Raw genomic sequence first — 13,444 nt, 5'->3', positions numbered from 1 at the left:
GAATTTAGCTATAAAACTTCCTGTGACTTCAATGGCAGAGTTCTGTAGGTGAATGTTGATTAATGTGGAGAACCTTTTCCAGACACACCAATCAGAAAACTTCTAAATTTTTGTAGGATGATTATTTGTATTTATGGAGTTTTTCAATAAAGGAAGTGGAGTCTATCAGTCTTTAATGGATAAGTTTTGTGTAGCAGATCATAATTGCTTTCACAGCTCAAAACATTGTTCTTGCTCTCTCTCCTTCTCTGTAAGATTATCTATGCTGGTGCAGAACCCTGACAAAAACATGCAAGTACTTTACCCTACTTTTATTTTCTTTCTGATTGTGTGTGATTTATAGGTAGATGTGGCACTAAGGGAAATTGTGTCATTTACCATGGTAAGTAGGGAATACCTGGTCAGGCTGGTGAAAGAATAAGGTCCTCAGAGCAATTTGGTGTGCAGGACTAGAAAATTTCATCTATGCCTCTGAATACTGAGATATATCTATATCTCTAAGGGTTTAGGCCCAAGGTTAGCAGATCTTTTATTTCATGTTTTCCTTTGAGGTAAAAAATCCTTGGAAAATGGTTTCTAAATTTTGTGCCCAGTCTGCTATTCCCCCTTCAACTGACCTTAAATTATCTAGGGATTGACTGCAGTCTAGTTCTACTTACCTCAGACTGTTATTAATCATCATTACCTATACTCTGACTCTTTAGTTTGCAAATACTCATAGGTGCAGCTCATTATTTTTCCTTTCATTTTTCACCCTTTCAGACTGCAATAGAATTGCACATTTTTGACACCCTAGAGATCCTCCTTTGTTCTTGCAGTTTCCTGGTTGTCCATGCATTAATCACAGAGGTTTGTAACATATGTTGGGTTTCAGTTTGGGATTTAAAAAAAGGAAAAACAAACCAAAAAAAAGGTAAAACAGCTCACTGGGAACAAGGAGAGGGGCAAGGCTGAGCTGGAGTGAACATTGTCTGGGGGCAAGATGTACATGGGAAAAATGTTGTGTTGACTTTAATAGGGCTCAGTGGTTTTTATTTCATAGCCATATCAGGCTTCACAAAAAGGAGTCTCAGGTAGAAAAATAATTTTGATAATTGACAATTATTGGTCTTGTATGTCACTGTGTGGAGGGGCAAGTGGGGTAATTTACTATGTTAAATTAGGTGAGTACCTAATTGTTAATTTAGACAACTACCTTGCTTTTGTGTTGGCATTTTGGGTCATGGTAGACACTATCCCTTCATGCTCCCCAAGGAATTGTATGCAGCCTCTGAGAAAGTCAGTATGATGACTTTAAGGAGAAAAAAAGAAGGTATGAAAGTTACCTAATTTTGTTAAAATACCCATTTTTCTTTAGGTCTCGTTAAAGAATATGCATTGCTGGTCTGTAATTCTTACTGTACTGAAAATAAAGGTGCTGGTATCTTCTACCAGAAGCTGACTTGTGCAAATAGTAAATAAGATCTTAACAGTGGGGAATAATTCCAAGTTTCTGAAGTGACATGCCTTTTTCTACACTAGAAGAATGTTGAATTTTGGATGGTGACATGTGTCACCACCTAATGCAACTGTCTCCTTTTGTAAGGTGTCCCTCTCAGCCCCAGACATTCACATTGCACTATGATTTCTTTATTCCCTCAATGGAGTGGGAGGGAATCTCAGTCCTGTGTGTGTAAACCAAAAGGGTAGATTTTTTTTTTTTTTGTAACTCTTGCTTTCCAGACAACATGCTACCCTTTCATCCTGAATGGAGAAGAGGAGCTTTGGCAGGGTTGAAAGACTGGAAATCCTAGTCACTAAAATGGGAACTTAATAAAATGGTGCACAAAGAGCCTCGTGTAAGCTGTGAAAGCTTTTAAAATAATTACTTTTATAAAACTAGTAGTGCTCAACTCTTTTGAACAGATGAGAACACTGGAATCATAGTGTTGTGTGCTAGCCTCTGGAGTTTTCTTAATGCCTGCACTTTCAACATGGCTTGTTAATGAGATCTTGGTAAAGCAACACAGAAGTTACAGAAAAATAAGAAGAATTCCATGTGAATTGTCTTGAAAAACCACTTGTGCTCAGACAGAAGCAGACATGGGACTGTGCACCTGGAAAACCCTGTTGTTCACCAGTGTACTTTTTAGCTGTAAGTAAAAGCACACACAAACTTGTTCAAGTGCTGATTCTGTTCTGGGGGCTGTTTGTCCTGGCTCCTCCTTTTCAGAGGCCAATACTTTGTCTGAACGCTATTTTCTCTTGCCTCTTTGTATATAAGTCTCTTTATAAGTGACCAGCCTAAAGAAGTTGTTGAAGACAATCAAAATCTGAAACCAGCCCACCATCTCCTATTATTCAGGTAGTTTTCAGGGATTTTTGGGATTCATAACAAGTCCTCTAGGAAAAAGCAGTGGATGGAAGATGATGTGCAATATGTGGTAGTGTGGACATACTGTGCAGCCCTGAGTGTGAGTAGAAGGTGCACAGAGAATGTTGGTTCTGGGACAAAAATGCAGCAGCATCTGTTCTTTGGTATGTTAGCTGCCCAAAGAACGTGGAAGTGGTTACTGCTATTTTGACAAATGCACTTATTTCTGCTTTTGTTGCATGGTGTGGCACAAGGGAACGCTGGCGCAATAGTGTAAGGCAATAATTTATTAGTGGTTCAGGGATGTGGGCCCAGAACAAATTCTAGACAAAAGAAAAACATGTTTGGGTTTTACAGAGAGCCTTGGCTACAGGAACAAAGCTGTGATTGGGTGTGCAAATATTTGGTATTTCGATTGTCCTGGTTGCTGTGACAGCTGAAAAATGGTCTGAGTTTGTTTTTAATTATCACCAGGAGGGGAAAAGCCTGTTTTAAAGCCAGCAACTGATGTTGCAGCAAAAGGCAAGAAAAGATATTTAACAGTGGGGAATATACTTTCTCGGTGTTAAAATATGATGAAAACACAATTATTTCCAAATATTTATAGTATTTAGCTAGATTTGTGATTGCAGCCTACCAAGAAAAGTGTTTTGTTCATTTGTATTGCATCCAGTGATGGATATTAAAATGTCAGCTACTGTTCTTACTTGATACTGACTGGTATAATTGATATCAAGCTTATCTTGTGCAGCCATGCTGGGAAATGCAGCAGGCATGTTGTGGCTGGTCTTTGTGAAACCTGCTCAACACAGAAATTATAAAATACATATATCATACCTTGTGAATGCTCTGCCCACTTGTATCAGGGTGTAGGGGGTTGGCCAATTGCAATAGATAGAATCACAGAATCATGGGATCATTTAGTTTGGAAAAGGCCTTTTAGGTCATTGAGTTCTACCATTAACCCAGCACTGCCAAGTCCATCACTAAACCATTGACATGACTTTTAAACCCACCCAGGGATGCTGATTCAATCACTTCCCTGGGCAGACTCCTCCAGTGCCTGACAATCCTTTCAGTGAAGAAATTTTCCAATACATCCCATCTAAACCTCCTCTGGTAACTTGAGGTCATTTACTCTTGTCCTATTTCTTGTTAGTTGAGAGAAGAGACCAACTCTCACCAATGTATGACCACATAAAGACTTCAGTGTTCTGAAGGGTTATATAGGAAAAAAGAAGTGTCTTACCCAAAAGAGATGTAGTCTTTTGTCCAAACAGCCTCTGGCAGGGTTTGGGACCAGTCCTGTTTGTGGAGTCTGTATCCAGTACTTCAAACCCCTATTCTATCATTTAAGCATGATAAGAAACTGTACTGTTAAAGACCCCTGAAATTGATAGTCATTGTATAAAAATTTAAGATTGTGTCCAAATACTTTATAAATTGGAGTTTTATTGTATTGACACTTTTTTTTTTTTTTGTAGTAATTGCTGTACAGTGGTTGTTTTGTTATGAAAATGCTTGAATTCAAACGGATCATTTCTAGCAGGAAGAATAACTTGTTAGACTTTGAACAGCCAATAGTTGCCTTTTAAGTAAAAATCATGAACTTCCAAATTAAAATTTGCCCCTTCTGGGGGAGACAAAATAGATTTTTGTGGTCAGATGAGAGGGACTGTTCTGTATAAACTTGTCTTCCATTGTGAGGAACAATTTAGACAAGAACACAAAATGTGTTTCCCATATCTGTGAAATCGTGAGAATGTGATCTTTCCATTTTGTCAAAAGGGCAGCTTTTCTGTCTTTTAGCTACGAATCTTCAGCCAGTTCCTCATGTGGTGTTCTGTACCTTGGAAAATTTAATCAAGGCTATATTTGAGGAAGAGAAATAGTTTGAGCTGCTAATATGCTCCTGTTCTTCCAAAGCTGTCTAGCCTGCTTTTATGGATCCCTAGAAAGGTTATTGATTTACTGTGAATGTGGCTTTCTGTAGAAAAAGCTGAAAGCTGTTTGCAAACTGCCACCTGAAGCAGAGGCTTAAGCAGGAAATTTAGATAATTGCATTCTGCTTCCATTGAAGTCTGTGGCATTTTGGAAATTAATATCAGGGGAAGCAGAATGGGGTCCCGTGACTGGGAGTTACTGCTGCCAGCAACTGTAATAACTCTTCAACTTCATGTTGCAGAGATGCTCAACCACCTGGGAACTGTTCAAAAGATTTGGAAAAATGATTCTGATAGCAGTTGCCAATATTAACACTAGTTTGTGTAGGCATTCTGTCTTTGTAGTCCTTGCTGGGTCAGCATATTTAGACTCATCCACACTACTCAAAGCTGTTCACATGGGAAGTCCAGACAGGTTTGGCCAACAGAATGGGCAGTCCCATGAGTTTTCTCATGCTTTCTTCTCTTTTCCAAGGGACAGCAATTCTACAGATGTTTTATTTAAGCAGTGTCAGCTTAAATAAAACATTTGATCTCACATACTTATGGTTTTACAAATAATGAATTTCTTTTTTGCTTGGCCATTGAATTGAGAAACTGAAAGAAATTCTTGGGTCCAGTTGATCAGAAAGTTGTTTTCAGGCAAGCTAAAATGAAGCAATTTGCATAGTTTAAATTTTCTCAGTCCTTTTCTACGGGTTTAATAAAAATGGGTCAATTTTCAATTGAATTTAAGTTTTAATTGAAAACAGTGTTTTGAAACAAATACTCAAAATATGTTTGTTTCCAAAGTTTAGAAAAAGTTTAGTCTTTCCTGGTTTCTCTATTTTTCTGGCTGATTCTATCTTAGGCTATTTTTCAAATTCACATTTTTTTTCTTCCCCTGAAGCAATATATTTTCATAAAATCATTGCTTAGCAGAATATTTTTACCCAGCATTGTTAGCAATTTTGCAACTCGCTCCTTTTGTCTTAGTGTTTAAATAAAATAAAAAAAAACAAAAACCAACATAATGTTGCTTTTAAAGCTTATAGCCTCTAGCCTACAGTTTGGAAAAAACTGTTGTGATATGTAGCATCAGGCACAACTGGAGAAATCCAGCTGGAGTCTGTGAGAATGAGGGCAGTACCTGGTGGCATCCAGGTAACAGATGTGTCAGGGGCAGGGAATATAATTTGTGATGGGACAGTTTGAAAATACTCAATTAGGTCTAAAATGAGGTCACTTACAGATTAAAGGAAGGTACTAGAGAAAGAAATTTATAATCAAGGTTAACATGGTCTTCCATTATCAGCAAGCCGGTCTGCAGTTTTCCAGCCTGAGCTTTCTTGCACTTTCAGCATATCTGTTAATTGCAATTGCCAGAGACAACATCAGCGTAGGAAACAGGGGGTTAATTAAAACAGTAGGTGCTGATTTCTTTGCTTCAGAAAAAAAAACCCAAACAACCAAAAAAAAAAACCAAAAAACCAAAAAAACCCCAAGGTAGCATATTTTGGATAATTCTGCTTCTCTTTAGGACAAGTTATTTAGTTATCCATACCCAGCAGCACCAGTGCAGTTGGGGCTGGGGGCTCGGTGCATTTACCTTGTATGAACAAAGGATCCAGATAACTCTGTTCTGTTCTTTCACATCGTAACGTATCTGCTATTTTGGACCAAGTGTACAACTTGAACTACAACCTGGTGGTAATGGGGTATGTATTTTAGAAGTCAACGAGATTATGTGCTTTGAACAAATTAAGCACTTTGTTATCTTGTTGTGATTTTTCTCTTTTGTTTTGTTATTAGAATAAAATCTACAAACCAGTGCTTACAAATGTCCATAATGCTCACCAAAAGGCAGCTAATGGTGATTGAATTCCAAAGCACAATACTGTGCCATGACTAATGGAGTCATTACCTATTCAGTGGAAAACATAACCTATTTAACAGAGCTGCTCTGCCTGTTTCCCTTTGCACAACAAACCCATGTGCTTGAATCGAAGGCTGTTCTTGGCCTAAGAATAAGGCTTGCAAACCTTCACCGAGGTGAGAATGGTTTTGGAGGCCTTGCTATTTGGAAGAAGAAATTTTCTCAAATAGGACTTTTGTCAAGTGCTCTGAATAGATTTTTGTGGTCCAAATTTGGGAACTAACTCTTGGAGACACTGGGTATGGGATTCTCCTGCTGAGAATGTGCTCAATCCTTTTGTTGAGTCAGACTGTAATGGTGGTTGCTGAAGTTTGCTATGCTGTTATAACCTGAGCCTGATGGAGATTCTTAAAGTGTTGGAGAAATTCGAATTAAATGTCATTGATGGATCAATTAGTAGGACAGAGAGGTTTAAAAGTAAAAAAAAAAATGTTGTGCTGTGGTGTGACTGTGCAGAATCACTTTTCTCAAGGATACTTGAGATATGGAGAAGGACATCTGTTGCTCTTCTGGTCCCTGTGGAGCACTAGATACTTCAGCTGTAGTGTCTAAGCTGACCCCAGCAACTTATCATACTGCTGTGTGCGTGTATGTGCTGGGAAGAAGCATTGGCATCTTCCCTGTAAATATGCATGAGGATCAGCTGTGGTCTGGACTTGATAGAAACAGCCTAAAGTTTAGGGCTAAAACTTTTTATTGTTGGTAGTGTGGCTGAGTGCTGGCTGAGAGTGGGAAAAGAGATTACCCTGTCACTCAAATAGGTAGAGAAGGAGCTAAACTACTCTGCAATCTTTGTCCTGTTTTAAAAAGCTCTGCTATCAGGAGTAAGGGAGGTATGAGCTGTTACAGCCACTGTGTAGCTCTGCACATGCTGACTGTGATGCACCCATCAATCCTTAGGCAAAGCTCCCTGAGCTTTGGCTGCACAGTGCAGTGTGGGAAACTGGTGTAGAATGGCCTTGCACACATCCACCTCCTCCCCACATTCTGAGGTGGAAGAAGAACCTGTCTGATAGATTTTATTCTGTAGTGAGTGTTTGAAACACTAATCCCCAGGGAAAATTGGCAGGGGAGACTAACAGTGGGAAGGAAGAGGTGAGGTGAGCAAAGGAGAAAAGAGACCTTCAGGTTTAGGATATATTACACTTAAAATTCTGAGACTGCTCCACAGATGGGCCACATAAAGAATTAGATTTGCAATTTGAACAAAGTTCTGTAGGAAAATAATTGGACTGGTGAAGCAATCTCACTCTCACTAAATTGCTTTCCAAGGACCCTATCCTGAAGGGGGCTGTGCAGCTCTTTCTGATATTTGAGCATCTTCATTTCTCATTGACTTCAGTGAGAATTAAACTCATTGAACTCCTCACTAGGCAATTAGTTTCTTACAGGTGTATTTTTTCTGCTGCAAAGTGGTAGCTGCCTTTCCCTTCTGTTAGCAGTCATACCCTGTGCCACTCAAGCCCAAGCCTCAGCATGCAGGTATCATTTAATGGTTCTTTTGTGAGACATGTGCTTAAACATTTGAACACAGATTATGTTCCTTATTGTTTTCTGTGGATAGGATCCTTGACAGTTTTGTTATACTGACTGCACCACTTTAGCAAAAAGAACATGCAAAATATGTGATGGAAATCTTTCCAAAACCAATCCCATCAAAAGCTTATAAATCAATTTTTTGTTTTGTTTTATTTATTTAGGAAGAGTTTGTTTTGCTTTCAAAAAAGGATGAACACATTTCAAATTATGATGACAGGTTCATTAGCATGGAGGATGAATGAGATAATAAAGGAGATCATGACAGTGAGGTTTTTCTACCTTTCCTTTCCGCAAGAGAAGCCCTACAGAAATGCAGTGTATTTACAGTCCTCAGATTACTAAAGCTGTAAATGTTTTTGCTTTCATGGCCTCTGTTTGCACTACTGCACATTTTGGGATGATGGATTATGGAGCACCAGGTGTTGGGATGAAAAGAATCAATAGTGTGATACAAAAGATGAAATAACTGTGATGGAACATCAATAAAGGCTAAAAGCTGCCATAGGGATTTGAATCTTAAAGAAGAGCCTGAGAAAGTGTATTAAGAAGAATTCACTTCTCCCCTTGCACTTGTAGTGTCTTTATTCCATGAGCAGAAGTCACCTGGGGGCTCTGTCAAGGACAGAGGTGGAGGAGTTTTTACTTTTCTGTGTGTACATGGTGCCCAGCACAGCACCTCTGGGGCACAACATCATAGTGTCAAGGTAATGTCAGGACACAGCTGGTGTGGGTGCAGTTTGGAATATGTTTGCTCTGAAGTGGAGAGGATTTTACTTTATTTTTTAAGAAATAAATTAAATTAAATTTGTTATTAATTTGCACACTACTCCCACAAGCAAACTAGATGAATGCATTTAGAAGTAACTAGTTGCTGTTCATGTCTATGCTGTTGAGACGTTGTTTTGAGAAAATGGCAGCTGCTGCTCTGCTGTTGTGACCCATTCTCAGGGGACTTGGCCACTAAAGAAACACAGCAAAGCTAGGCTGTTAATGTTGAGAACTTTATCTGTTTCTATCTAAGCAAAAAAGACTACTGAAATATGTAATGTAAAAATAAAGCTATTAGTTAAGTTTGGCATCATAATTTTTCTTTTGCAAATCAGGCACAAAGTTTTAGAGCTGAAATAAATTCATGCAGAAAGCAAGGTTAGGTCACACACCTATTTTCTTAGTCCAAAGTCAAACCATCACAAAGAGAAAGAGAGGAATTCACTCTTCTGAAATACCTTGGTGTTATTACTAATATATAAAAAATGCAAGATCTTTTAAAAAATATTCCTGTCAAAACTCTTAGCTCTGCCTTCCAAGGAAGAGTCCAGAATGCATTTAAGGTTATGACCTATTTCAAGCATGACAATGCAGAACTACTCACATGCTTTAAGCTATGCACAAGATTGATTGGCCCAAATTAAGAGCCCTGCTGGGATGGGATCAAATGCTCTGCTATAAGGACCTGACTCTGCCAGTGTCACTCATGGATTTTTTTCCTGCAGTAAGATTTCATTCCATGCAGCACAAGACTGGTGTAGCCAAAAGCTACTCACATTGTAAATCTACGAGATGAAATCTCACACGCCAGGATCAGGCCTTGTCTTTATTATTGCATCACACTGAGTTTTTTGGCAACTTGAGTTTCACAGGGGTTCAATGCAGAATGTCCTCTAGGGACAGCTGTTTTGCAGATGTGGTGGAGAAGGGTCATTAAGGACAACAAGTCATGTTTAGCCTGGTTAGCACAAGGAGACAAACCCTGCCTTTAACTAGCTGCAGCTGATGTTCTTCCTGAGTTCAGACCTTTAATCTAAAGCAGGAAGACTAGAGACCTTTACCCAGCCTTTCCCATGTCACTGATCAATGCCTCAAGCACCTGGGTTTAGATCTTGCTCCAATTCTTTCAGGAACTTGCTGTATTTCTGAATGTAACATCAAACCTTTTCTTTGTCTCTACTTTCAGGTTGCTCCTACAATTAAGGAGAGGATGATGAAGAAGGGCAGCATGATGCTTGGGTACCAGCCTCACAGGGGCAAAGTCAACTTCTTCCGGCAGGTGGTTATCAGCCCGCAGGTTAGCCGAGAGGACATGGACTTCCTGCTGGATGAAATCGAGCTTCTCGCTAAGGACTTGTAGCTGGAGCTCCACAGCATCAGGTGCTGCTCATGTGTGATATTTATGGAGAGAGTGGCAGCAGCATTCTGGTGCTATTTTGTGGAAACTAGTAAAAAGCTTGACAGATAGTTTGGAAACTGTCATTTTATAGATTGATGTTGAGAATTCTGCAGGTAGAACACCCCTTCACAGGAAAGCATTTGCAGACAGGGCCTGGGGGACAGGCTGGTGCTTCCAGCACCATTGCTGCCATTCTGGGAAATGTTTCCTCTGAGAATGGTGTCTGTGCCCCAGGAAAGGCAGCTATTTACTGGGTGCCTGTGCACAGTGTAGCTCAAACTGGTCACTTATGCATGCAGGCAAAATTCCTCTGAAGTTGCTATTACGAGTGGATTTGTCAGTGAGCCTTAATATGCTAGTTAATTCTCTTATCTACTCTGTCAATATTTTAGTTTGGTAATTAACATGATAAGACTGGAAATTGTGAACTTATGTGAAATGAGTTCCTCAAGGCCACCTAACTAGGTGCATTGCCCAGGTTTTCCACTGTGAGCACAGGCAGACAGTGCAATGAGGCTCAGTGTAGTTATCACACCCGGAGGAACCTCCTGCACGAAGCCCTGAGTAACCAATATTGAACTAGATGACTTTTTAAGGTCCCTTGCAAACCATAGAATTTTGTGATTCTATGAAACACAGTCATTTGATCCAGTTTGTGTTTGCCAGTGTTGCCCATCCAAAATATCACCACTTAGGAGAGCTGAAAATATTGGGGTAATATTTAGAACTCCTTACTTCTTTGTCAACAGGAGTTACCTATAATTTCCGAATTGCTATTCACCTTCATCTATTTTTAAAGTGTAAAGATTTATTTAGAAGCTTTTAGATGCACTTTAAAATTTTAACAGAGAAAAAAATATATATTTACCTGGAAGATATATATTTTTATGCATGATTACTTTATATTAATAATATAGCAAAATTGCTTATTTGTCATTGTTTGTTTATATTTTCCTACAGATTTGAGATTACTTGATTTTATGTTATCAGTGTATAATTTGTAATTGTACTCTGCTGTTACCATAGGGTGATTAGAGAAGGTCTTCCTGTGATTTTAGGATATGAACAGTTTGAACATTTTTGGTCAATCTTAAATGACAAAATTAAGTTCTGTGCTTTGTCTTTGTGGTGAAATTTAGACTATACTTTTCATCTGTTTTTTATTCCATAAAAATAATCCATTTTATAAAGATAGAAATGTATTTCTTGTGATGAAGTTGTTGCAGCAAACCAATGGAAATAGCCATGTCTTTCACCTTGTAATCAACATCTGCTCAACGTTAATGTTTTGCTGTTTGCTCCTTATTCTGTATTTGAGGTAGCACTGACCACTATGAACCTTCCTGTTATGATGTTTTCTGTCCTCGTGAAAGCTGTTTTTAAACACAAAGCTTCCCGTTTTCATTTCCTACATTATACTACAATCCAACATTGCATGAAATTCCTACTTCCAGTCTCCAGGATGATGGTGTGCATAGCTGAACAAGGTCATGATAACCAGGGGGGTCACATAGCCAGAGCAGTGGTTAAAAGCAAGGGTCACTTGCAGCCCTTGACAGGTGCCCTTAACAGTGTCCTGGAATGGATAGACTTGTGCTGTCATAGTGATACACCAGACTTTAAGCAAAACCTATGTTGATAATAAAATGAATATCACAACATGGCCCCTGGGTTTTGCTCTTCAATACCCATAAATCACTCCATCATTTTTTGACAGAGTGTGCTTCTGGCTATACCAGTTATCCTGATCTTCAAAAGCCTAAGTTCAGGGCCCATAAGGCTTTTTTTGCCTCCCAGTCACTCAGGGTGGAGTGCAGAATGCACAAGGAATGCTGCATGAAGGGGACAACTTTGCTCTTTCATCTTGAGTTAGACAGGACCATTACCCCTTCTCCTTCTCTTTTTTTGACCTTGAAGGGAAAGACAGAATACAGTGTCAGGATGTTTTGTTTATGGTCCAGATTCTTGGTGAGTACCTGATTTTTTTGATTCATGGAGAAGTTATAACACCTTTCATCAGCTAAGAATTTGGTCTGTGGTGTTTTGTGGCACCACCACGATCAAAAAAGTGTTACTGTCTTGTTTCTCTTCGTGTTCTCCAGACACTGTGGCACTAATTGCACATGTCAGGCAGAAGTAACACAGTTCCTTTCTCTAGCAGTAGTGGCTATAGTATTTTTAAGTGGGAGTAAACTGGAATTTTTTTCATAGTTGCAGAAAATAAGTCTCTGATCATCATGTGCACTGATTTCTTTGAAGCTATAGGTTAACCTTCCAGTGTGATGTGAGTACCTTATCCAATCTCCATGTATTTTCCATTGTTTCTGACCCTTTACCATGTCCCAGGTGCACAATATGATGGTTTCATTTCAGGACTAATGTAATTTTCTCATAATTACTTATGTTGGAGTAGTATGTACAAAATGTCTATTTTGTAGCTGGTGATTTTAATAAAAAGTGAAGTAAATGACACCCTTATAAATACAGGCTGTCTTTGTCATTTGTCAATCTAAAGCTGCATATACAAACATGGAAGGTACCTCTAAGCACTCCAGATAAATAGCACTTCAGCTTTAAAATGCAAAACCTAGTTTAACCCTGCTTCAGGATGTGGTTTATCTGTGTGCTGTGCCCACATCATCTTTGATAAACATTTTGGGTGAAAACATGTCACAATTTATCTTACTCCTGCTTTCAAATGCAGAAGCTAAATTGTCTGTGCAAAAAGATGTTTGATTTTTTATTATTTTTTTGCTATACTAGCTAGTTGGGATTGACCCATGAGCTCCCTCTCATAGTTACTGGCAAGCTCCATCAATCAGGATGCTAAACAAAGTTCTGGAAGTAGTGAGGTACAAGCATAAATCACTATAGAAGCTGATCCATTTGTTGTCTGTAATTTCTTGCATCTACCTCTAATAATTTTTCAACAGAAAAGGAAAGAAATATTTAGAAGGGATACAGAGGTAGATTTTACTCTTAGTTGTGTGGCTTCATTTTGTGAAAACTTTGAGCATTTTGTGATGGGTCCATGTGCAAAATCACCCACATAAGTCATTGTGCCCAGAGCCAGCAGTCCCTGTCTCAGGATTTCTCAGGATTTCTATTACGATTTTCTGTGATAAATGAGCACTAATCATCACAGTCTGGTTACATATGATTTTCGTTCTTCTAACTCCCACTGATTTAACTGGAAACTCTTGCTGGATTGGACTCTGAGTCATATCACTGGGATCTCTCATTTCAACACCAGTTTGGCCCTCTGAACACCTCAGTTTATCTGTTCTGTTTGTGCCTAGAGATTCAGATTTATCTTTATTTTTGTGAGACTGAATTGAAGCGTATTTTCATTTGTGTCCTTCATGCATTAAGATGCATTAAGATGCTTTTCAAATATCATTTGACCTGTCCTTAAAGAACAAGAAATGTTCTTTAAGAAAAGCCTAATAGAACTGGTTGAGTTACATTCCCAGAATGCCAAGTAAAGGTATGTAAAAACCTGTTACGTGCTTGTGGCTTCCTCACAC

At 38.8% G+C, this 13,444-nt stretch overlaps 1 protein-coding gene across 1 annotated transcript in view; it reads left to right on the top strand.

Moving 5' to 3' along the window:
• The window catches only part of GADL1 (glutamate decarboxylase like 1), an 82,801-nt gene extending 70,402 nt beyond the window's left edge, over positions 1 to 12,399 (top strand). The window contains exon 15 of the mRNA XM_005480969.4: positions 9,705 to 12,399. Within this exon, the coding sequence (XP_005481026.2) occupies positions 9,705 to 9,878 (174 nt within the window). The 3' untranslated portion in view covers positions 9,879 to 12,399. The remainder of the gene's footprint in view (positions 1 to 9,704) is intronic.
• The last annotated feature ends 1,045 nt before the right edge of the window (positions 12,400 to 13,444 follow it).

This window comes from Zonotrichia albicollis, chromosome 1, assembly GCF_047830755.1.
Source record: "Zonotrichia albicollis isolate bZonAlb1 chromosome 1, bZonAlb1.hap1, whole genome shotgun sequence".
Taxonomy (NCBI): Eukaryota; Metazoa; Chordata; class Aves; order Passeriformes; family Passerellidae; genus Zonotrichia; species Zonotrichia albicollis.
The sequence above is the reverse complement of the archived record's forward strand: the minus strand, read 5'-3'. Positions and strand labels throughout refer to the sequence as shown.